This window comes from Giraffa tippelskirchi, chromosome 4, assembly GCF_054371585.1.
Source record: "Giraffa tippelskirchi isolate mGirTip1 chromosome 4, T2T-mGirTip1v1.2.pri, whole genome shotgun sequence".
Taxonomy (NCBI): Eukaryota; Metazoa; Chordata; class Mammalia; order Artiodactyla; family Giraffidae; genus Giraffa; species Giraffa tippelskirchi.
Window position 1 is genome coordinate 64,586,825 of NC_137278.1, and position 26,315 is coordinate 64,613,139.

The 26,315-nt window shown below is 33.5% G+C and overlaps 1 protein-coding gene across 9 annotated transcripts in view; it reads left to right on the plus strand.

The window, feature by feature from the left end:
• Positions 1-24,631, plus strand: part of PPP4R3B (protein phosphatase 4 regulatory subunit 3B) — a 49,241-nt gene extending 24,610 nt beyond the window's left edge. For 4 of the 9 annotated variants that reach the window (XM_081589523.1, XM_081589524.1, XM_081589517.1 and 1 more), the window contains exons 8-16: positions 2,934-3,065; positions 4,133-4,235; positions 6,593-6,634; positions 8,277-8,435; positions 12,320-12,489; positions 14,407-14,546; positions 14,930-15,114; positions 16,544-16,746; positions 22,996-24,631. In XM_081589523.1, coding sequence (XP_081445649.1) covers positions 2,934-3,065; positions 4,133-4,235; positions 6,593-6,634; positions 8,277-8,435; positions 12,320-12,489; positions 14,407-14,546; positions 14,930-15,114; positions 16,544-16,746; positions 22,996-23,091 — 1,230 coding nt within the window. In that variant the 3' untranslated portion in view covers positions 23,092-24,631. The remainder of the gene's footprint in view (positions 1-2,933; positions 3,066-4,132; positions 4,236-6,592; positions 6,635-8,276; positions 8,436-12,319; positions 12,490-14,406; positions 14,547-14,929; positions 15,115-16,543; positions 16,747-22,995) is intronic. The other 5 variants (XM_081589525.1, XM_081589526.1, XM_081589519.1 and 2 more) reach the window with 2 other exon arrangements.
• The last annotated feature ends 1,684 nt before the right edge of the window (positions 24,632-26,315 follow it).

The window sequence follows — 26,315 nt, forward strand, 5'->3', positions numbered from 1 at the left end:
CCCTGAATTTTCTGAGGTCTAACAATTTTCCAATTTAAAATTTCTGTTTACATTAAAATAAGTTAGCCCATAAATGAAGATAAATTATTTTTTCTTTAATTTCCAGAATTAAGGAGTCTACATGCCGAATTCTATATTAAATTGGTGGTAACATTGAAGAAATAACTTACCTCTGTATTCAGTGTGCAGTTGATGTTTTGATGCTCTCTCAAAATAAACGCACAACATTCAAAGTTTTCTTTCTAGTACTATAGAGCAGATTTGGTTTTAGCAACATGGATTACAGGATTAAAATGTGTTAAGACACAAGGAAATGTTAACATTTTTACTGTAGTCATTATTTCTATAACAGATTCTGTACAGATTCTAATATTTTCTTGATCTTATCAGAAAGTGTCAGTGCAAATCTGTCATGTAACTTTGTCATGGTTGCCACTTGGCAAACAGTGACTGTATAAAGCTGTAGATGATAAAATATATCTCAGCATCTAGAAGGTAAAACGTTTTTAAGAAACCTTGGAAGCAATGGAATAAAGTATGTTCTTTGTTTCCCAATCAGAAGATAGGGAGGCCAGCCGATTATCTGGATAATACCTATTTCCATATGTAGATACCCAGAACTTTACTTCTGTTGCTAATTATTTTCCTCTGTGGCTAATTATTTAAGAATTGAAAGATTCTTAAACCCACTTAAATGTACTTTAAAAACAAAAGTATGTATTTCTAAGAATACTATGACATTGGAATGTGATAAAACCAACAGAAGTATTGTTTCTCTAAAACTTGATTTAGAAACTATTATACCAAGGCTTTGAAGTATCTCCCAGAAGCTGTAATTAATCTCACTCATGCTATTTAGATGAAGGATGGCATACTTTTCTTAAAGGGCCAAAAGGTAAATAAGACTTGGTGGGTCCTTTAGTGTCTGTCGCAACTACTCAACTCTTCCTCTTTAGTATGAACCATCTATAGATGGTTTGAAAATGAATAGGTGTGGCTGTGTTCCAGTAAATGTTTTATTGTAAAACTATTTACAAAGTGAACAACCAGCCAGGTAGTTTGGTAGACCCCTGGCTTAGACTCCAGAATATTGCAGGTAAATAGTGGTGGCATTTGGAAGCTAGTTCTGAATTGAAGGTTGTAATTGCAAAGCTTCTCTGATAATATAAAGAGAAGTAAAACTCAGAGACCATGGTAGTAAAGCAACATTAATGGGATAGGAGTTACTAGGCCTCTCCTAAGACTACAAATTTAAGAGAGTATTCTCAAGAGGAGATTTTGGTGACCTAGCGCTGGAATAATGTCACCGTGGTTACTCTGTAACGGCTTATTTTCAGATCAAGTCATAGTGTGACATCCGAAGAAGTAATTTTCCTGTTGTTTGTCTTAAATCTCCATTATTTTGCTATAAGTTGCTTGATCATGAGTTTTCTAGTGTGATGAATGCCGTTGTTGAAGAAGCAAATTAAGGAAAATTAGATTTGTTTTAATGCCAGAAAAGAACTTTACCATGCAGTTAGAAATACTGGCTTGAATTTTGAGAGTGGTCTGACTTTAGTGACTGCTGAATTTTAGTTCCATTGGAGAAAAGAGCATGGAAGAGTTAAAATAAGGCCGCTTACCTAGCTAGTTATTAGCTGTACTGTCGTTAGAGGCTTGGTCCTTTCATTTAGCTGTTCCTCCTGTTCATCAAGTTTGCTAAGAAAAGGAAGCCTGTTTTACAGACAGTAAAAGTGAAAGTCACTCAGTCGTGTCCAACTCTTTGCAGCCCCATACAGTCCATGGAATTCTCTAGGCCAGAATACTGGAGTGGGTAGCCTTTCCCTTCTCCAGGGGTCTTCCCAACCCAGGGATGGAACCCAGATCTCTCCTGCATTGCAGGTGGATTCTTTACCAGCTGAGCCGCAAGGGAAGCCCGTTTTACAGACAACTAACTTATAATGCTGGTAATGCTTTTAGCTCATTGATGAATGTTAAATCATTCATTATATTAGGAATTATTTGTTCATTGTCTCAGCACATTGTTACTTTGAAGTGGGTTTAGTCATGCATTATAGGTAGACTGGAGAAGGCAATGGCACCCCCACTCCAGTACTCTTGCCTGGAAAATCCTATGGACGGAGGAGCCTGGTAGGCTACAGTCCATGGGGTCGCTAAGAGTCGGACACGACTGAGCGACTTCACTTTCACTTTTCCCTTTCATGCACTGGAGAAGGAAATGGCAACCCACTCCAGTATTCTTGCCTGGAGAATCCCAGGGACGGCGGAGCCTGGTGGGCTGCTGTCTATGGGGTCGCACAGAGTTGGACACGACTGAAACGACTTAGCAGCAGCAGCAGCAGCAGCATAGGTAGACTAATTTTAATTGTTTGCTGAGGTGAGTGTACCTCTGGGATAAGACCATTTTGCTATTCCATGCTACTCTCCACAACATAATCTCTAGCCACATGGTTAATGCCAGTTTTTTTAGAAGTTGATTTTTACTTAGTTTGCAGAATCCAGTAATTAATACTAATAATAATACCTAACATATTCATAGGGCTCATCTCATTTGTTACCCATCTCTTAGTGTCTTTCATTGTCTGGTGTCTACTGTATTACCAGTTGTAGTTTCATATATTTTGTCAGTGTTTTTTTTGTTACCAAGATTGAGAATATGTTAGTGAGTAAGAATTGCTGGTAAATGATTTTGCTTTCTGTTGCCTGTATTGATGATATTGTAAGCTATTGTGTGCTCTGATTTTTGTTTGGTTTTGAGTGGGTTTTTTACTCTAGTATGTTTATAGAACTTTGAAGACATGAGGATTAAAAAGTTTAAATAACTTCATCCTTCCTTTTTTTTTTTTCTTCCTGTATGATTCTGATTTTGCTCTTTCAGCTGGTGTGTTTGTCTTATATCCAAACCAGGTCTCATAGAAACTGTTTTCTTTCAGGATATCCTTCTTATTAATGTAGTAATTGAACAAATGATCTGTGACACTGATCCTGAGCTAGGAGGTGCCGTTCAGTTAATGGGACTTCTTCGTACTCTAATTGATCCAGAGAACATGCTGGCTACAACCAATGTAAGAAATTACTCTGCAATAGAAACATTTTGGTCTAGTCAGTTTTAGATGATTTTATATATACTAAGTTATGTATAAATACATGAATTATATGTAAATATTTAAATTTTGAAAATTTATACAGTTTTGAAAAGCATTCAAGCAGTTATACACTCAGTATTCAAGTAGCAGTAATACTCCTCTAGCAGTTATTTTTGCAGCAAAATACAAGATTGTAATCTGCTAAAATCTTGGTAAAATGCTAGCACTTTTATTTTTGATTCGTGGCCTCTGTATGTTAGCATCTTAAAAATTAAAACAACAATGTGAATATAATTAACACTACTGAACTATATATAAACTTAAAAATGGTTAAGATGGTAAATTGTATATGTTTTTTATCACAGTAAAAAAGAAACAATATGTATCAGATTATCTTAATTGCATGGTGAAAGGAGTCATTACAAACAGAGGACTTAAGGAAATACCACAAAATATTATTAGTGGTTATCTCAAAATGCTTGAATATTTCTCCTTTATAGAATTCCCTCAAATGTAGAGAAAAAGTATGTTTTCAAATCATTACAAGTTTATAGAGCCAATTATATAAAAAATAATGGTCAAAAAACCAAAAGGCACTGTTTTCCAAATTTCCAAGTAACAAATTCTTAAAACTTTTTAAAAAATATCTAAAATCTATACCATTTCTAATGGCCTGATAAATAAACTTGGTGTTTGTTCAGATTTGGATACGTTGTGAAATCTGGGCTTTCAAATTTTAAGCGGTTAAGTTGTTCTTACATTGATAGATTTTTCATTGCATTTCAAATCATACTTGTGAAAAAAATTATTTTGAATAGTTTTCCCTGGAGAAACCTTTTATTATGCTTTTTTTCATTTCATATGTAATATGAAATAGGTTTGTCAGTTCTTCAGAAATAAGATTAAGGTGAATATAATAACTGGAGTCTTTCACAAAGTATCCTAAAGTATCTCTTGTTTGTGTATGATCTGCACTGCTAATTCTTGAAGATGTTCTATTAATTATAAAGATAATAAAGTTTTTATTATAATTCTGTATATTTCAGAAAACTGAAAAAAGTGAATTTCTAAATTTCTTCTACAACCATTGTATGCATGTCCTCACAGCACCACTTTTGACCAATACTTCAGAAGACAGACGTGAAAAGGGTAGGGCCTCTTTCTTACCTGCTTATGATTTCTGTTTTAAAAGATCAAGATAAGTATTAAAGCTAACAGGCTCTTTACTTGATGCTTTTTATGACAGGGAAATTATTACTTAAAATTTTAACCTGCAATATAAAATCATGGTTTCCCATGTTTTAGAGTGTCTGTGGTAGAGAAGCATGTACAAAATGTGGCGGAAAGTATTACACCTTGAGGAAGAGAAATGTAAACACTTAGCAAAAGAAGATTGTTCCCAAAGTTCTTAAGAGTTAATATCAGAGTGAGTAAGTGTAGAGAGTATATTGCCTACATTAGAAAATCCAAGGGAACCATCATTTTAGAGTTGGCAATACAATAAAAAATGCTTTAATTTCAGAACATAAGGATCAGAAGTTTAAAAGTTGGTTAAACCAGAGAATAATAATTTTTAAAAATAAACTCTAAATGTTTACTTTACATGCTGACTCTTACTGATAGTTCAAATAGGGTCAAGTCCTTTTTTGTTTTTGTTTTTTTCTTTGTGTGTGTGTGTGTGTGTGTGTGTGTGCATGTGTATGTTAGTCGCTCAGTTGTGTCTGACTTTTGCGACCCCACGAAGTGTAGCCGACCGGGTTTCTCTGTCCATGGAATTCTCCAAGCAAGAATACTGGAGTGGATTGCCATTCCTTTCTCCAAAGGAAGTTCTCAACCCAGGGATCGAACTCTGGGCTCCTGTATTGCAGGCAGATTCTTTACCGTTTGAGCTCCTGGAAAGTCTGTTTTTTGTATATGGCTTTTTTTTAATTGTGGTGGCTCAGACGATAAAGAATCTGCCTGCAGTGCAGGAGAACTGGGTTCAGTCCCTAGGTTGGGAAGATCCCCTCGAGAAAGGAGTGGCTGCCTACTCCAGTATTCTTGCCTAGAGAATTCTGTGGACAGAGGAGCCTGGCAGGCTTCAGTCCATGGGGTTGCAAAGAGTTGGACACGACTGAGCAACCAACACTGTCACTTTCACTTTCTTTTCTTTAACTGTATTTCCATGTTGCATTCTTACATAAACAGCACCATAATTTATCAGCTACAATTTCTGGTTTCAGTTTATTAAAGTGGAGTAAAAACTGAAACATTTTTTAAGCAATCTGAGTGTAGAATTCTGCTGTGGTTTTAAGTACTTTCCCTTTTAAGTGTTTAAGTATTCATAATTTTGTGCATCTAAGTTCAGTTCTGTATTTAACTTAGCCATAGATATTACAGTTCTGTGACATTTTATCAATCTGCAGTATTTAAATTATGCGATCATGTGCCAAATATAACTAGCTAAGGGACTGACTCTTCGAGAAGTATACAGCTCAGCTGGTGAAATGAGAAATGTTGGGGGGCATAAGCTCAGAAAATGATGGTTTATCTGTTAAATCAGTTAAGAGGAAGTCAGTTAAAATGTTTGTTAAACTAATAAAAATTGTACATCCTAGATAATACTATCAGTTCCATTTCTGAATTTATATCTTAGGGAGCATTTATGCATATGGATGACAGATATAAGAATGTTGTTGCATTGTTCACTGTAGGAAGTGAAAATGTAGTATATTTGTACAGTGGAATACTAATTAGCAGTCAAAATAATTGAATTTTGATCTGTCAACTGATTAGTTCTCAAAAATACAAAATTGAATGGGTAAAAAAAGCATATCACAATGTTTTCTTTCAGAAAGTTTCCATTTATATAAATTAAATGCATTTTTAGCTTTCATTTTAAAGTAAAATATTTCCAGCATACAGAAATATTTAGATAATAGCATCACAGATATATATTTCCCATTGGCTTTGTCAATACTGACTTGTGTTTTTTCAGTTTTTAAAAAATAAATTATACATAGTTTCTTATGCATTCTCATTTTACCCCATACCCATCCCTCAAGAAATGCTCAATTTGGAGTTTATCACCCCTGTTTTTTATATTACTATGACATGTATAATGTGTTATTTTTCACAGTAACTTGTTTCTAGCTTTCTGCTGTTACAAACAATGCTCTAGTATACATTATTATGTTTCCTTACATAAATATGCTCTAAGATGTGAGCCTAGGAATCGAAACTTTTTATATTCTTAATTTTTTTTAATTCAAAGCATAAGTGACTAATTGTTAATATCTGTGTTATCAGAATATTTGATACCATCTTTTAATAATTCTTCATCTGCACCCAAGTCTCTAAAATAATTGCAGATAGAGGTATAATATTTGACTGAAGCTACTAATTCTTAATGGTTATTATGCCGGGAAAATGAGGTTATGATCAAAGATGTGCTTTGTATGTTGTAAAGTGCTAAGGAAGTGTGAGGTATTATTACTAAAGTCACTGATTTTAATTTTTTTTATTAGATAATATAGTGGGATCTAACAAAAGCAGCACGATCTGTCCTGGTAAGTATAAATTCTTATTTTATGAATTAATGCAAATTATAAGTTTCTTCCTATTCAGAATAAAATGTACTTACACAAAACTAGGAGAGGTTTATTTTCATCCAAAAATCCAAAACTAGATTTTTTTTTAAAAGAAAAAAAATTCAACTCTAATATCAAAGATGGAAAATCCATTTGAAACTTTTTTTTTTTTTCTGTAAATTTAGAGCTTATGTCCTGCATTTTTTTTTTTTAGAAGACCTCTAAAAGTTGAGGATTAGTTCGTTCTTATGTTTTAAATACAGTGGACTAAGGCAAATCAGTTAGGAAGTAGTCTTCATAACAGTCTTGGCATACATAGATGTCTCACGGATCTGAGTATAAGCACTATTATTTCTACTTGGAACATATGTATCAGGTATTGACCTGGTAATATGGAAAATATGCTGTTTGTACCTAAGCATCCTGTCTTTTCTACCAGGCTCAACAGAGTTCTAGGGAAGCCAGTTTCAAATAAGGAAGTAATTCAGAGATTCAATTATTAGATATATAGTGAGTGATTTCACGTCCTAATTTGGGAAAGTGAAAACAAGACATTTAACACTACAGATTGCTGTTGCAAAATCTTTTGTAAATAAAATTTGGGAATTGAGAAATTAAAGAGAATTGTTTTTAATGGTAAGAAACTAGTTCAAATATTGGCTGTGGTGTTGGCTGTTACAGTAATTAGTCTGGAGCAGGTAAAACTCTTTACTTAGATTTATAGTAGAAAAGATCTTTGAGTATCAGAATTGTATTTTCTATACTTGATGGTCATTCTTTTATTAAAAAGAATGCTGAAATTTCTTCCTGATAACATCATGTGATGTTCCACAAAATATTTATGTGAAAAATAAAATAGTTGGACTAGATGATATCAGTTTTTTTTCCTATTCTCTAAGGCTTTGATTCCATAATTTCTTCACAGCTTAATGTTTTCTTGCTTAAAATATTTACAGTAGATATAGGTAATTACCTATACATTCAATTTTGATGTTCAAGAAGCAATTGTAAATCATTCCATGAGTACGTAAACAAAAGCCTCTTGAGGAAGAAAAGGCTGGAATATTTTAGTAGGCCTTTCATCAATATCATGATTTGATGTTAAAAAGATATTGTCTTAAGATCTTGATATAATATTTTTCACTTGATATTTAAACAGCCAGAAATGTCCTTTTCTTAAAGATGTCTTTAAAGAAAGCATATCAATTTTTCTTGAGAAATTTGTGTTGCACCACTTCAGGCAAAAAGTTTAAGGTATTTCCTCTTTACTATGGGGTAGATCATTTTATAGACCCATTAATGTTAATAATGATAGCACATATTAAGAAATCATTACTAAGAAAATCTCAGTACAATAAGGGTCTTATTATCATGTTTGTAGATTTTTATTTAATATACTTAAATATTTTATATTAGAGCCTTAGAAAGTATTTAGTAGGTAAAAATAGTTCTGGAGAGTCTACCTAATGAAAAAATAAAAATCTATAGCTTCTTTAATTGATACAAAAATTAGGAGAAAGCACAGTTTTACTTTTCTTCTAAAATAAAGGATTTATACTTAGTATTCTCTTTGTCTAGATGTGTTGCAGTGTGTATTTTCATACAATGATTCTCTTTGCAGATAATTATCAAACAGCACAGCTGCTTGCCTTAATTTTAGAACTACTCACATTTTGTGTGGAACATCACACATATCACATAAAAAACTATATTATGAACAAGGACTTGCTAAGAAGAGTCTTGGTCTTGATGAATTCAAAGCACACTTTCCTGGCCTTGTGTAAGTAACAGTTTTAATGAACATTCTTGTAAAATGTCTTATGAAACAACATTTTTAATAGATAGTTTTAGTCTTTTATTTAAAGGACAAGAGGAATAGGTCCTAGTGCTTCTCCCACCTACATATTGCTCACATTTAGATTCAGTTGTGATATAATACCATGTGCAATGATGTCACTAATAGAACCTCTCCTGCCATCTTTTACATCTGTTTCATCAAACTGTCATTTAGTAGTAACTCTTATTTTTGAGATATGGGCCTTGATATGTATTTGTGTAACTCAGGTTATTTAAACTTGTAAAATTAAGTTATGGGTAGCCCTGCAGTAGACCACTTGGACCAATAAAAATCAAACTTTAATGCGATGTTTGCTCAAATGTGGCTTTTTGGCACACTCCTTCTCTTCTTCCTCATAATTTCACCTGCAGATAGAGGTAAAGAAACCTTCTCTCTCGAAATAAGAGCTTTGTGGATTTTTTCTGAGCATGAAAGTCATTGTTAAACATGAAAATCAGAGTTAAAATGTAAACATTTAATGTATAGAGAAAGGTTAATCTCCCTACTACAACCTTAATTTTTAAGGCCTTAATAAAGCCAGTGTTAACTGCCTGCGCTACTTCTTTTCCATTCCTTTTTTCCATACCTGTGCAAATTTACATAAACATTCACACATGTGTAGGTTTTCATGTTTTTTTTTTATGGAAATATGATCATGCTAACACACATCTCAGCCCATTCATGTTACTCTAGCTCATTGGATATAGCGGGAACTAATATTTTTCCTAAACATAGCTGAGTAACAGTTCATAAAGTGGCTCTTCCACAACTTATTCTACCATTCTCCACTATATGGATTACAAGATTGTTTGGGTATTTTGCCATTCCAAATAATAATGTAGTAATTAGCCTAGTACATAAATCTTTACTGGTTTATTTCCATATGGTAGATCCCCAATATTGGTATTGCCAGGGCAAAATGTTACTATATTTTTAATATATCCTTTTTCAATTTTAATTTAACATAATAGCCTCCAGATTACTTTCTCAAAAGGTTGAGGCACCTGATGTGAAAAATACATTCATTGAACAGCACTCAACGTGATTGCTTTTTTAAATGTTATCCAGCTGATGATGGAAAATGTCTTCTATTTGTGTTTTAATTTATATTTTCCTTGATACCATCTTTTCACATTTTAGTGCTTTTGTATTTTATCTGCTGTGAATTGCCTATTATCTCTTTCTTAGAGCTCTTATATATTAGAGATATTGGCAATTTATCACATTTTGGGGAACAAAATGTCCCGTCTTGTTTGTTTTTACCTTGACTTGTGGCATTGTTTTCCATATAATTGCTATAAAATTCTTTATGATGACAAATATGTCTTTATAGGGTTTTTTGTCTTGCTTAAAGTCTTCTATGTCCTAAGTTTATACAAATACACTCTTCGATTTTCTTCTAATATGTTTGTTTTTTTTTTCTTTTTTTTTTGCCATGCCTCTTTACTATGTGGGATCTTAGTTCCCTGGCCAGGGATAGTCCCCTGCATTGGGAGCGTGGAGTTTTGTTTTGTTTTGTTTTTTAATAATTGGATTTTTTTTTTTTTTTTGGCTGTGCTGGGTCGTCATTGTTGCAGGGGCTTTTCTCTAATTGCAGGGAGTGGCAGCTACTCTCTAGTTGCCTTGTGCAGGCTTCTCATTGCAATGGCTTCTCTTATTGTGGAGCATGGGCTCTAGGACCCACAGATGTCAGCAGTTGTGACATATGGGCTCAGTAGTTTCAGTTCCTGGGCTCTGGAGCACAGGCTCCATAGTTGTGGCACACAGGCTTAGTTGCTTCAGGGCACATGGAATCTTCCCCATCAGGGATCAAATCAGAGTCTCCTGCACACATGCTTAGTTGTGTCCAACTCTTTGCAACCCCTGGATGGTAGTCCACCAGGCTCCTCTGTTCATGGGATTTTCCAGGCAAAAATACTGGAATGAGTTGCCATCTCCTTCTTCAGGAAATCTCTCCACCCAGGGATCGAACCCATGTCTCCTGCCTTGCAGGCAGATCCTTTACCATCTGAGCCACCAGGGAAGCCCGGGAGTATGGAGTCTTAAGCACTAAACCACCAGGGAAGTCCCCTAGCTTTTCTCTGGATGGATAACCAATTGTATTAACACCTGATTAAATAAACTGTATTTTCCTTACTAAATTAAAATCCTTTTGATACATAATAAGTTACCATATACATTTGTCTTATGTCTAAATCATCTGTCCTTTTATTTCACAAGATAAAATGAATGAGAATGTTTATTTTGTCATTAGAGTATCTCTGGTATAATATCTGCCTAGCACCTCTTCTGTTTTCTTTTTCATAATTTTCTTGGTTCTTAGACACTTGTTCTTCCACAGAAACTTAAAAATAACTTTATCCAGTTCATCCTGATTAGATTTACATTAAACCTTTATATTTTGAAAGAATTGATGTTCTCATGCTAGATTTTCCTGGATGGCTTTCTATAAATAGTCCCTTCTGAAATGACTGCTTATTGGTCCTATTTAAATGGATATATCATAATTGAATGAATATACAGTATTTAAATGTTTATATTGCTTTAAGATTTCAATCATTGTAAACAATGCTGTTTTAACTATAGCTTTGTGTGCATGTTCATTCACCAGCAGCATATGAAATTGCCTGTTTTCTCAGGTCTTTGCCAGTACTTCAGTCTTTTTAATCCGGAATAAACTAGTTCTTACCCTACTATAAAAAGAGGTGATGTTTTAAGTCTAGCACTTCTGTCCACACCTGTTTTAAGTGTTACAGTGATCACACATTCATACCTTATGTGGCCTATTTCTGTTTTATTTTCAGATAATATTTAGAACCTCTTTCGATAGACACAACTTCTTCTTTTAGTAACTTCCATCTGTGAACAAGGGTTTGTTATGAGACTAACTTAGAAAATCAGAAGCTTTGTGTTTTAAAGGATGTGGCTTAGTGGCATCTATAGAATAAATTAAGCTACCTAGGAGAGAGGTTACAAGTTAAAAGATAAACATACAAATAAGGGATTGAAATTAGTTTGTGTTTCATCAAAGTTTTAGTAATATTGCTAAATTTGTTTAGCTTTATTTAAATAGGGAAAAGACTAGTTAAAGGGAAGTTTTCATTTCAGTATTCTAAAATGTGAAAAGCCAAATTATACTGCTTATTTATTACTCTGTCATTCTTTTACAAATACAGTCTGATCTGCCATAGTACATGTTTACCAAAGGTTAGACAGCTTATTATAATCTGGAGGTAGTGTTGGTTCACAGATGATTTTCCCAAGGCAAAGAAAACTGGAATAGCCTTCACCAGAAAAGTAAAGCAACCCCTTAGCTCTCCTGTATACAGGTAGCAGGAGCACCTTTGTCTGTATTTTCAGAAAATTTAAAAGAAGCACCTACCCAAAGCTCCTCCCACTTCCTTCTCCCCCCAGCCCCCAAAGAGTTAAGGAAGTCTTGGCTCTTGGCAGGTTGCACCATTCTTGTCCCCTTCCTAATGACAGCCCCTGCTGATTCTAAGCTGCCTTCACTAGATTGTCTCATGTCCACCAGCACTGCTCTAAATAGTGCCAGCATTTGTATTGTGTGGGTTTTGTGTATTTTCTAATCTCTCTGCCTTGTAGCTCTCTGCCTACCAGTTGCTGGAATTTTGTTAGCTCCCTACATAAGTTTTACAAGTTTTGAGTGGTCTTTCCTTAATTCTATTTTTCTCAAAACCCAATTATTTTTAATGCAGTTTTGCTTTTTACTTTAGATAAACATATACATTTCTTTATGTAGAAATACCTGTACAATAATTAATATTAGTAAGATTATCCACTTATTCCCTGTATTTTTTTTTAATTAGGTGCTCTTCGTTTTATGAGGCGAATAATTGGCCTTAAAGATGAATTTTACAATCGTTACATCACCAAGGGAAATCTGTTTGAGCCAGTTGTAAATGCTCTTCTGGATAATGGAACTCGGTACAATCTATTGAATTCAGCTGTTATTGAGTTATTTGAATTTATAAGAGTGGTAAGTTTATATTAAAAGATTCTTAGTAAAAAAAAATATATATGCTTAGTAATGTTAATATTCTACATGGTGAAATTCATCATAATATTTTAAATCATATTTACTCTATATTCTTCTCAGTTCCTTTTTTTTGGCTAAATGGCTCGGGATATTTAGCCTATGTGGAAGTCTCTGGCATGCCATTCATATGATCTCTGATCTGTTGTAAGGGTAGTGATAAAAATGAATAGAAAAGTTGAAAATCATTCCCTTGGTAGACGTTGACACAAGATGCATAAAAGGTAGGATGTTATGATGGAATTTTAAGTTGAAGAGACTATTAGGTGAACTATTCCAACTGACTTATTTTATTGATGAGGGCTTGAGACACCCAAAGTGATTAGCTGACCTATTCAAATGCATTCATTTGTTTAGGAGCACAGTCAGGGCTTGAATATATGGTGCAGCTCAGTCTTGGGCAACGAAAGAATTGTCATAAAAGATCTAGAGAAAGCTCTATGTGAATAGCAGGGATAAGATGAAAACCGAAGAACTGGTACAGTAAATTTACCCTGTCCCACACACTGAAATGATTCCACTGGTAGACATGGCCACATGATCAGAAAGTACTTGAAAAAAAAATCAAAGCTAGAAATTCATTCTCTACTTTTGTTTCTTGCAAGTCAAATTTGAACTGATGACACACTGTTCTCATGTCAACATTATTTGGCGGACTGTTTTGCTTAGAGTAGTCATTTGCCAAGAGTATGGTTTGCAAAAAGGATGAAGAAGACAGAAAGAAGTACTAGCCTTAGATAAAAGGGAAAATAGTTAACTAGCTCACCAACTTCCTAAACCCAGGTTCACAGCGCACTGTTCTGTGAATTAGAGATTAACTTTTATATTTTTTTCCTTTAAAATTTTTGTTGAGATACAGATCAAATGAAGTGTAGGGTTCATAACGCCATCCCTATTCCTATGATTGAATTTGTTTTTCTGAAAATAATTTTGAGTGGTTGATAAATACACTTTGAATCCCAAGACTTAACCTTCTTTTCCTTTCAATATATAACAACCATTTTACCTTGGGTTCTAATTTTTCTCCTTGGCATATTTTTTGATTCAGATATTCAGAGGAACTAGTTTAAAGACTTAAAAATACTGAAAGTCAAGGTTATGGTTTATTTTTAAAGAAATAGCACGTATACTTTAGTCCTGGATCACAACCTGTTTTTAATAATGAGCCTGCTTTTCACCATGCATTTGCATTGATTGCTTAAGATCATTCATTAAGAATTTAGAATTTATACTGTTGGTCTAGAGAACTGGAAATACATAGGAGGAAGTCAAGTTGTTTTATCAGATATGTGTATGTGATATAGTTGGAGAAATCTGTTTATTTTTTAGTAAGACGTATCTTGCTTTGATAGTTAAACAAAGAGTCATTAAGTAATATCTTTCAGTGTTTTTTAAAAATATAATTTCAAAATCTGCTTTCTAACTAGTTGTGCACTCTTGATCAGGCCATCTAGTCTCTCATAGCCTCAATTTTCCCTTTCTGTAAAATAGCGATAATAAAGCCTATTTCATAGAATTGTTATGAGTCAAGTGAAATTGTATGTGAAAGTGCTTATTTTAAGTTGTAAAGTACTATTATGTAAATGCAAAAATTAAATAGGTGACATAAAGTAAATACATTTATGTTTCAAATGTTTTATATAATCTCCCAGAAGGGCTTCAGGGAATTGCTTCTTTTTTTTCCCCAAGTTTTCTTTGGAGTCCTGGCTCATGTATAAAGAAACTAGGACATTTATTTTTGGAAGGTGATTTGAAAAACCTTTTTTCAATCAGCTTTGGAACGATAAAAAAATTTTTTTTAAGTTTTTCTTCTAGCAAGTATTGTATTATATTTGAAATATAAATTTTGTGCTTATACAGGAAGATATCAAGTCTCTTACTGCACATATAGTTGAAAACTTTTATAAAGCACTTGAATCGATTGAATATGTTCAGACATTCAAAGGATTGAAGACTAAATATGAGCAAGAAAAAGACAGACAAAATCAGAAACTGAACAGGTATTTTTTAAGTATATTACATTTATAACCTATAAAATTATGTCCAAAGCCATATGTAGTTTGATCTTACATATGAAATTTACCCAGGAATTTTCTTTCTATCATTAGAAAATACAGGGTTGTATAGGAGGGTAGGCTGTTCTCCCTGCCCTGAATCCTTTATATAAAAAATTACTGCTCCATGTCTTAACTCAAGATAAATTTTTAGGTCAGTGTACAAACATCCTTGGAGTGTTCTCTGGTTACATCTTTTTTCACAACTGGTTATAAGTTACACTCAGTTAAATGTATTTCACCTCCTCTTGGTTATACGTATTTATTCTCATTTAAATTGGTCAGGAATTTTAAGTCGTTACTCAATACTTGTGATATATTTCTTACAGTGTACCATCTATATTACGTAGTAACAGATTTCGCAGAGATGCAAAGGCCTTGGAAGAGGATGAAGAAATGTGGTTTAATGAAGATGATGAAGAGGAAGGAAAAACAGTTGTGGCACCAGTGGAAAAATCTAAGGCAGAAGATGATTTTCCAGATAGTTATGAAAAATTCATGGAGACTAAAAAAGGTATTAAAATGTTGAATTTTTGATTAGCTCATTTTCTATTTAGTATAGAAATTATTCAGTTGCTTGTGAGCTTGTGATCACAGTTTATAAAGCATAAAAGGCATGCATTTTATGCTAAATAAAAACCTTTTTAAAAAATCATTGCTTTTTTTAAATCTGATTTTTCAAAACATTTCTTATGTTTAAAATATTTTTCTTGAAACTTGGTCTTTTGTGATGCTCTTCATTTGCTATTTAGAAATTGCATTGTTTGTTTATACTTTGCCTTCTATGAACAGCTATGGCTTCATTTTTATACTGAGTCTCCAATAATAGAGATCATACCATAGAAACTTTCCAGTGCACTGTCATTTACAGCCGAGGAAACTAAGCTTAAAGAGAGAAGTACTTTACTCTTTGAAATTTTTTAATTGTTAATAAAACTTTCATAAAGATAAAATGTTGAGAGGAAGAGTAATAGTAAAATTTCCTGTCTTGCAAATATGTTTGTAAAACTAAGATCTTACTAGTGTTTTTCAAAAGAAGCAATCACTTTTAATTCTTGAGAAATTACCACTATTGGAGAGTACCATACTCCATATATCATTTAAATGTTTCAAAAAATTTATATCTTGAAGGGCAAAAGCACTTCCTAGACTTTATGTAAGTTTGTGATTTTGAATGTTAGATTTTTCTTAAGGCATTTCTCACGAGTTAGTGTTTCATTAATTTCTTACTACATTTTCCTTGAAACTCTTGTTACCAGCTTCACTCATTTTCTACTCAATGCTGCCATAAGTTCTGTTTACTTCAGCCTGGGGGAGCAAATAACCTGTGAAAATGTCCTAAGAAACAGGTACCTTTTGGTAGCCAAATTCTTTTTTTACTCATTACACGCACTGCCCTGACCACTGTCAAAAGAGGCAGTGAGGCAATACCTGAAGTACTGATACAGTTAAGAATCATATAAAAATAGTAGCAGTATCTTTATGTTAAAAGATAATAGACACCCTTGTCATAAAGGAAACAGATAAAGGAACCTGGAATATTCAGAAAATAAATAACCATGATCATAATCATTTTCTTTAGGCATTTGGAATATTATTGACTTGTGAGAGATATTATTAGGTTTTCATGAGTATGGAAGTGTAAATCAGTGAGTGGATGCTTTAGAGAGACAATTAAAAAAAAAAAAAAAGACAGCAAGTGAGACCTTGGAAGGGTCCTAGATAGAGCAGTGGAGAATTCTAGGGTAAGGTGGCTACCCTGATTCTTAAGGTCCTTTCTAATCCTGGGATTTCTAAGACAACAGCTAATGAAGACATATCACTGTACTCATCATGCTCTGCCCTCTTATTCTTACAAAAATGTTTTAAATTATTGTTCTTTTCAAATGCTTTGACTTAGCAGTATTTACCAACAAAGATTCAAATATTTATGTTTGCTTTAGCAAAGGAAAGTGAAGATAAGGAAAACCTTCCGAAAAGGACATCTTCTGGTGGCTTCAAATTTACTTTCTCCCACTCCACCAGTGCTGCTAATGGAACAAACAGTACAAACAGCAAATCTGTAGTGGCTCAGACACCACCAGCAAGTTCTAATGGATCCTCTTCCAAAACTACAAACTTGGCCACATCCGTAACAGCCACCAAGGTATGTGAAACTGCTCTGCACAAAAACAAACTTTGCTGTTTTCATCTGTAAAATTATTTCATGTTTCCTGAAGAAAAATTGGATAATAAAAATAATTTCAAAGAAGAAAAAAAGTTGCACACATTGTCATCAGAAAATGACTGCTAACATCTGACTGATTGTTCTTTAGGTGTGTGGGTTTATCTGACACAATTGTGGTCTTTGTATAAGCACAGTTTTGTACCTGCTTTTATTGTTATAAGAATTTTTCTATGTTATTAAAACATTGTTGATGACTAGAATTTCATTTTATTTAGTTGTATCATAGTATTTGTAAGCATCCCCTCCCCCCACCAGTACTTTGGAGCACATAAGTCAATTCTGATGTTTCACTGACTACTGCTGCTGTTGCATTTTAAATTATTTTCTTGGATAGATGAGTAAAAATGTTTTCGAACATATTGTCAAATTCCTCTCCAGAAAGACAATACCAGTTAGTTACCATAAGCATTGTATGAGTGTGCTTGGCTCACTGCAGCTTTGGCAGTGTTATTATAATGATCTTTAATCTTTACTCATTTGGTAGCAAAAACAGTATTAATATATATCTCATTCCCCAGTTGTGTCTTTTGTTACTAGTAAAATTGAATATTAGCCTTTTTGATTTGCTCTTCTGTTAATTGTCTCTTCATAGTCTTGCCTTTTTAAAATTGGTTTGTTATTTTAATGAGTGAGTCTTTAAGAATATTATTAATAACCTTTTTGTCATTCACAGAGTAAATGTATTTCCCATTGATTACCTTTTTTATGTAAAACAGTTTAAATTGTATATAAAATGTTTTTATTTCCTTTACGTTATCATTATATGTAAAATGAATCATATTACATATAATGAATCATATTACATATTACATATAATGAATCATATCATTCATCATATAATGAATCATATTCTATTCATATAATGAATTCATATATAATGAATCATATTACGTCCCAAAAAGGAGTGGCTTAAAAATAAAAAGGCATAAATATAGGACAACTTTAGTATAAGGGTAGAAGGACAAGAGAAGGCCATAGTCAAAAACCTAACTGAAGTCAAGCTTGTTTTAAACAAAATACAAGTCTGAGTTTATTTTATTTTTTTTACAAAAATGTAGAATCTTTCTTAAGTATTTGTAGCAAAGTGGGTTCTTGACTAAATATCACAAATAGCATTTTCAGTGGGATTCTTCTGTTTTGTAAAACACAGTTTATGTTATAGGACAAGATTTTTAAGTTTTCATTTTTTTGATAGGGCAATTTAGTGTAATATTTTGACACTATATAAAGAATATTATATTGTTTGGGTTCAGATCTTGACTCTGCCTCTTTTTACCTGTTTAATCTTTCCAGGCTTTAGTTTTCTCATTTTAAATAGGAATAAATCAGTACCTCCTTTATCAGTTTGTTGTAAAGATTAAATTATTTAATAAATGTAAAGAGCTTAGAACACTATTAGGCACAACTCAATATATACCAGCTTTTTTTTTTTTAAGTCAAAGTAATATATATACTTGCTTTTAAAAGGCAAATAGTGTTAAAATTATTGGGAAAAAAACTGTCCTCTTTTCCTCTCCACAGAGAAAGCTTGGATCTCTTCTGTTAATACTTGTTTCTTCTATTTCTAAACAGTGTGCTAATACTGCCATATTGTTTTACCACTCCTTACCAAATCCTCACCCTTATTACTCTCTGTATCACAATTTTTGGTTAAAACAACATTTGATAATCTTATAGCTATAACAATGTAAATATTTTTATTCATTTTTTCCTGATCTTTTTTTCTATAGTGTATTTTGCTTTGTAACTTCTTTTTTTAAAATAATTTAATTGCCACCATATTTTCATTCGTTGCAACAGTTATGTGCCTCTTACTCATTCTTTCAGTACCTCTCAAGTTAGTTTCCACATAGTCTCTTCCTTGGAGATGTCTCTCTTGAAGACTCCCATCTTGTCCCAGCCTGAATTGGTTGCTCTCTAGACTTGCTGCACAGCTGTTGTCTTAAGGCTGCCTCTGCCATCACTCTAATACTTCCTTTGCCTTTCTTTTTTTCTTACGTTGACTGTTTCCTGGATCTCAAGTCTGTTCTCTTTCTTGATTTTCCATTTCATTTTATTGGAGTGTACCCTCTCTGTTTCCTGAGAAAGGGATACCACGGGAGATAAAGTATAAGACCTGGCATGTAGGAAGATGTCATTATTGTATCCCCATACTTGATTGACAGTTTAACTGAATGTAGAAGGAACCAAATTAGAAATAATTTTCTTCCAAAAATTTGAAGTTATTACTGCCAAGAAATCCAGAGACACTCTTATTCCTAATTCTTTGTGTGAATTTATCTTTCTTGGAAGCATTTGGAGTTTTATCCCTGTATTCTGAAACTTAAAAATGAAATACTTTGGGCTTTCTCAATTAAAAGTCATGACCTTTAGTTTTGGGACACTTGATATTCTTTCACTATAGCTTTCTGTTTGGATATTGTGCCTTGTTAATTTATCTTATAATATGCATAATTTTTCTCTGTTTTACTCATTTGTTTGAATGGTTCTATTGGCTGGGTTTTCTCCCTGAGTTTTCAGTTTATTATCCTCACAGGTAATTTTTTATTTATGAACAAGCAAAATCAAGTGCAAGCACAAATGCTTATTTCACCCTTATGACACAAACAGCAGATTGCCAAATACATTTGATCTACACTTTTTGGGGGAACAGGTAGAAAAATAGCAATTGTTCTTGGAAAACAAATTAATTGTTCAGTCACTCAGGACTATCACAAAAAATTGATATTAAGCAAGATAGGAGCTCACAGAGTAAAGCACTAGTTATATTGGCTCTCAACCTTTTTTCAACAAACTGACCACATTTCTTAAGTGAAGGCAAGTTCTTTATCACCAACGGTCCTTTAACCATTTTAACCGTTATTGTTTTTCAGGTGTCCAGAAAATTGATTCAGAGATAGATAAGTTCTTTTTTAGATTGTTTTCCATTATAGGTATTACAAGCTATTGAATATACTCCCTGTGCTATACAGTACGTCCTTGTTGGTTATCTGTTTCACATATAGTATTGTGTATATGTTAATCCCAAACTCCTCTAATTTATCCTCTCCTTCGTCCCTTTCCCCTTTGGTAATCATAATTTTCTTTTCTATGTCTGTGAGTCTGTTTCTGTTTTGTAAATAAGTTCATTTGTATCGTTTTTTCTAGATTCCATGTATAAGCAATACCATGTTTGTTTTTCTGATTTCACTTTATATGATAATTTCTAGATCTATCCGTGTTGCTGCAAATGGCATTATTTCATTCTTTTTTATAGCTGATTAATATACCACTATGTATGTTTACCACATCTTCTTTATCCAGTCATCCATTGATGGATACTTAGGTTGCTTCCATGTCTTGCCTACTGTAAATTGTGCTGCTCTCAACATTGGGGTGCAAGGATCTTTTTGAATTATAGTTTTGTCAGAATATATGCCCAGGTGTGAGATTACTGTATCATACGGTAACTCTAGTTTTTTATGGAACCCCTCCGTACTGTTCTCTATAGTGGCTGTACCAATTTACATTACCACCAATACCATAAGCGGGTTCCTTTTTCTCCACGCCCTCTCCAGCATTTATTATGTGTAGACTTTTTTTGATGATGGCCATTCTGACCAGAGGAGGTAATATCTCGTTATAGTTTTGATTTGCATTTCTCTAATAATTAGCAACATTGAGCATCTTTTCATATGCCTGTTGGCCATCTGTATGTCTTCTTTGAAGAAGTATCTATTTAGATCTTCTGCCCAATTTTTAATAGGGTTTTTTATGTTGACTTGAACAGTTTATTAATTTTGGATTTTAACCCCTTACTGGTCATATAATTTACAAATATTTTCTCCCATTCAATAAGTTGTCTGTTCATCTTTGCTTTGCAAAAGCTTTTAAGTGTAATTAGGTCCCATTTGTCTATTTTTGCTTTGTTTTAGGAAACTGATCCCAAAAAATAATGTCATAGAGTATTCTGCCTTTGTTTTTATCTAGGAGCTTTATACTATTTGGCCTTACATTTAGGTCTTTAATCCATTTCGAGTTTATTTATGTATATGGCATTAGAACACATTCTGATTTCATTTAAAACATGTTTATGTAAAAGAATTTATTTGTCCCTTTTCACCCTGGCACCTTACCCTCCCTGCCCTTTACTGTGTCCAAAGTACTGAAATGCAGAACCTTTCTGGTTCTTCCTTATGGTTGTTGTTGGTGGGCAAGCTGGAATCTCCTGGTGGGAGATCTCCTGGTGGGGGTGGGCATGCAGTAGGGGAATGAATTATAGTCTGTTTCACTGACTCCACCGTTAACTATCTTCCCTGCTTTCCCTAGTATTTTGGTGCTCTTTCTTTCAGCTCTTTTCTGGGATTAAGACGAATCAGTTTGCTTCCTTCTCATTTCTGTATCCTCCTGAAAATACTTCTTTCTTGACTTTGTTCTCCATTAAAAATTAGTTGTTTTGCCTCTCTAATTTCTTTTTCCAAAAATTCCTTGACATCTTTCATCTGCTGTTTTCTTGTTTCCTTTTTGGTCTTTGTTGATATATTGTCAGAAACAAAAAATTTTAAAGAGAGTATAATCCCTGGGAAAGCAATCCAACAAGGAATTTAACTGTGGTGATGTATCCGTACCATGGAATACTAGAGTTTAAAAGAATGATATAGACTTTGTGTACTAATATTGAAAGCTGATATTTATTTAAAAACAACATTTATAGTTGTATATGAAAAGTCTGGAACCTATCAAATTCTTCACAGTATGCATCTGTGGAGTTATAGTTCCTTTTACTTCCAATATTTCTTATTTTGTATTTTTATTCTTTCTGTATGCTAAACAAGATTTTTAAATGTATAATGAGTTTATGGTGTGTATATGTATAGATAAGAGATAAAATTGAAAAATTGTGTAGCTGAGTGTTTCAGACAGAATATTATTGATCTTACGCCAAAATTATTTTTAATTGTTAACCTTTTGGAACTGAAATGTGTGTACCTTGTGATATATAGGATTAAAAGCAGAATTAAAACTTTCATTTGCTTTCATTCCTGTGACTGTCAGACTGGTGCCTTTTGTACTGTAATTATGTCTTCTACCTCTTACCTCCACTCGTCCAACTTGTTTGACTAGAAACCAAATAACAAATAATAATGATTATGTTAATAGTAGCTAATATCAATTAGCAAATAGTAACTACATACCAAGCACTGTACCAAGGGCTTTCTAAGTTTTAAATTTAGCCACAATGCTTCTTGCTTATCCAAATTAAGATATGTGTGTTATCAAGCTGAGAAAGAAGCAGAAAGATGCTCACTTAAGTATGTAAGTTTTATCTGGTTCACAGACTTTCTGAAAACTGTTTCTAGCTGCTCAGAGCCCTTTGTTGATTAATATTGCAGTGCTTCAGTTATATTCTAGTAAAATGTTAGTGCCAGATGCCTGGATTCTTTAGGTATGAAGCTACTTAGGTTTGAAATATGACTTTATTTCTATTGTATTTTCTTATTCTATAGAGATCTTAAGGGTTTTAACTAGATGTAGTGTATAAATTTCATGGGATTGGCTCATATTAATGCATACCTGAGGACATACAATTTTCTGTGTAAAGTATCCAGAGCTTTAATAGAATTTTCAAAGGGGTCCATTACTCATGAAAAGTCCAACGCCCGAAATACCGCATCCTTTTCTTTTGAAGAGAGCTAGCCCTCAATTTTTTAGTCATTAGTTTTTAGAAACCATTTCATGTGTTTATTATGTCAGCCATTTTAAAATATTTTTCAAAAGCAGAACAAAAACAATGATGTGTACTTAGTGATGAAATACATACATGAGGAACAGAGAGTAAAAGGAGACTCCTTGTCACTGGCTGGCTATCCTCTCTAGTTTAAGATTAGAGAAGTGAACTAGTTTACCTCCAAGGTCTTTCCAGCCCCAAATGTCATGATTCTTTGTGAGTCCTACTGTTTGGAGATAGTTATTTTCCACAGTGAAATTTTGCTGGATTATCCTGAGCCAAGTAAAAAAGTTGAGGGTAATTTAAGAATGCCACCAATTGTACTTACTAAGTAGTCATAATATCAAGCAATTCCTTTATCAAACTCAGAAATAATCTGTTTCGGATATAATAATATGTGATTAGTTTAGAAAAATGATTTATAGTTACATATGTTAAAATTTTTTTTTATTCTTCACTAGGGAAGTTTGGTTGGTTTAGTGGATTATCCAGATGATGAAGAGGAAGAGGAAGAGGAAGAAACATCTCCCAGGAAAAGACCTCGTCTTGGCTCATAAAATATTTACTGGGGCCCCTCAACATGTGGTTGAACAAAAATGCTGCAACTGTTCAATGAGCTGAAAATCTGAATCAGAAAGCTTTCTCACTTGAACTTAAAAGTATACAAGGAATAGCAAATACACTCAGTATATCAGCTAGGAGAGTTTAGTTCTGTAAAAAAAACACAAAAACAGGCTTCCCAGGAACTTAATCGCTTGCTAGTAATTAAGAGATTTGCCCTTCAGGATGTCAAAAAAAAAAAAGTTAGTAACCTGGGAGGTAGCTTCTCAGCCAGGAAACTCTCAGGTTTGGGGATGGTTTAGGGAAGGGATAAAGTTGGTAAGGTATTATTAATGCAGGGTTGCTCCAGGGGGGTTTCTGATCTAGAAACAATTATAAAACTTCAGTTGCAAACCCAATAACATTACTTGTATAATGGTGCTGGCCATGTTGTTCTTTTAATCAGTTGCCTCTAACTTTTATGGAAAACAAATTCAACTATCATTAAAAAATGAAGTTAAGCTGTTGGGACCATTTCTTTGAAGATCTAACAGAAATTCAGCCTTATTGGTAGTTGGAGGGAAATACACCCTGTGTTACAGCACATGTTGAGTTTTCTCCATCAGGAAATTTGTGTATTTTGATGAAAACAAGCTGGATTAAAATGGACAGTTTTGTTACTATAATTTTAAAATCAGCACTTTTAGAGATAACAGATACCAAGAATCAGTACAGTAGTATTCCTAAGTGATTTTCTCTAGAAACGGGAGTATATTGAACAGAACATTTCAACTGCCTACCAGTACAATCTTTTGTGGAACATACTTTAAAGTCACTTTCTATTTCGTTCGTAAAGTTTTCTCTGCAGAGCTGCAGGCAAGTTTTAAGGTATAATTTATAAAGACTAACATACAAAGAATAGTGCTGAATTAAGTGGCATTTAATATCTACAGGCCATTTTGGTCCAAGAAGTTACTTCAGTGTCAGTCAGTATGCAGCACCTGAAGCTTTTCCATAAACAAGGGTATAATATGAAAGCTGCTTTTTTTTTTTAAAGAATAAAAGCACATTCCATGTACGAAAATGAATTTAAATAATAAACTGAGGCAAACAGTTAAGAGGTTTTATTTTTAGAACAGCGAGTTAACTAAATATTTTAATGTTAGTTTGCTCATCTGTGATCTGAGATCATGCTGAAGTGAGAAGAACATCCCCCAAACTATAATTTAATACATTGGGGGGAAAAAAGACTAAAATTAGTAATTCCAGCTACAATCTTCAGATCACCCTTGTAATGTGTTATGGGTCCATTTTTCCTGGAATAGCTTAAACTGAAGCAGTTTCCCCTGTTTTGGAGATTTTGTAGTTAATTTTAATTTTGGCTATTGTTTGGAGGATGGGCTGTTGTGTAGATATGAAGTATAGTTTTTCCATAAAACAGATGTTTATTTTGTATTAAAAATACCACTGTACTTGTTTTACACCATTTGTATACATGTGGTGATATTAATGCTGACCTGTAAAATTCAGGAATTAAAATGTGACCCTGTAATTCTATGGTTGTTGCTTTTGTTTGGTTTGTTGTAAATATAAGTAAACTCCATTTTGAGTTATGTTCATTTTACAGTATTTTTTAAAAGCCAGTATGTTTTCCATAGATATTTATTATAGAACACTGTGTCATAACACCAATCTGAATGAAAGAATTCTAAACAAAGGCCAACCACACATTAAGTATCGCTGATACTAAGAGAAGGTATGCCTTGGGTCCTGAAGTCCTAGCACCAAAGGATCACAGCATGGGGGCAGTAGCTCCTCTTTCATTAAAGGTGCATATAATGGAAAATTTCCACCTCATAACAGTCACCTGACTCAGGATAACTTAAACATTAAGATCAGTAAAGTTACTACAGGAAAACATTTTCTTTCAAGCAAGTTTTATCAAGCCCCTTCCCTCTTCTTAGTTCTTATTAAGTTTCCTCTAAGAATCTAAGAAGCCCAGCCTTAAAAACATTTCCCTTTCTACTCTTGACTCTTCCTGGTAAAGTAACTTTGAGTTCTAGCAGGAAGTCTTATCTGTATCTTAGGAAGTTTTTCTTTCTGAAGAACTGCCACGGGTGAAACATGTGAAGCATCATTATCATAGGAACCTTATAGCATAATTGTGAATATTTTCTTGAATTACAGGAAAACACTTTCCATAGTACAGATGCTCAGCCACAGTGAAATAAGAGCACGACTTAAAAATATCGCTTGAAAGAATAACTTAAGATGACATATGTTAGCTGCTGTCCTAAATGACTACCCTCAGGCAGATCAAGATTTTTTTATCTTTATCTTCACTCAGTGAAGCAAGCCAGAGCCCACATTTGTACGCCTGAGGTTCTCTTAAGAATAGTTATCTGTAAACGTGTATGCAATATAAAACCTATTTTTAATAAAAAGCTTCATGAAATAAATTTCTGTGTTTCAATCACTAGTTTTCCACTTATCCATGTAAGCAATGAAAATGTGACAAATATAAAGTAAGGCTGGGTTTTCTCTGCATGTTGAAGGTTGGAACTAAGGTAATTTCGGTATCCTGTTTGGGATGGGTTTTTTTGGGGGCCATGCCTTTGGGCGTGTGGGATCTTACTTAGTTCCCTGACCGGGGATGGAACCCACACTCCCTGCATTGGGAAGCATGGAGTCTTTCCAGTGGACCACCAGGGAAGTTAGAATCCCTTTTTAAAAGTTTATAACTATATATACAAGGAGATAAAATGGAATTATAAATTAAACCTTGGGAGTGGCCTGTAACCAGAAAAGAAGGTGCTTATGGATGACACAAAACACAGTTTCTGAAAGGAAGGTTTCTCTTATTTTGTGTTACCTTTTAGCAAATAGACTACACACCACCCCCAGGATCACTTCAAACACAGAAGACTGTACACTTATGGCAGAATTCCCTCTCAAAGAGGCTCAAGCAATTGTTCCTTTATCTGTTTTAATGTTGCTTTTCTAAAAAGTAACAATATTTTGAATATCCGGCACATCTAGTTTTGAAGTCCTATTTGCTCCTGCCTCAATGTAGGGTGCTAAATTCTGCCCCAGAGAACCACTATTGCATTACATTGATTACCCTATACCTGTTTACCCACACCTAATCACGCAATTAACTCACCCAATCACCACACAGCAACTACACATCTTTTTTAAACGGACATTTTGATCATGAAATTTCCTGCTTTAAAATTTCAGT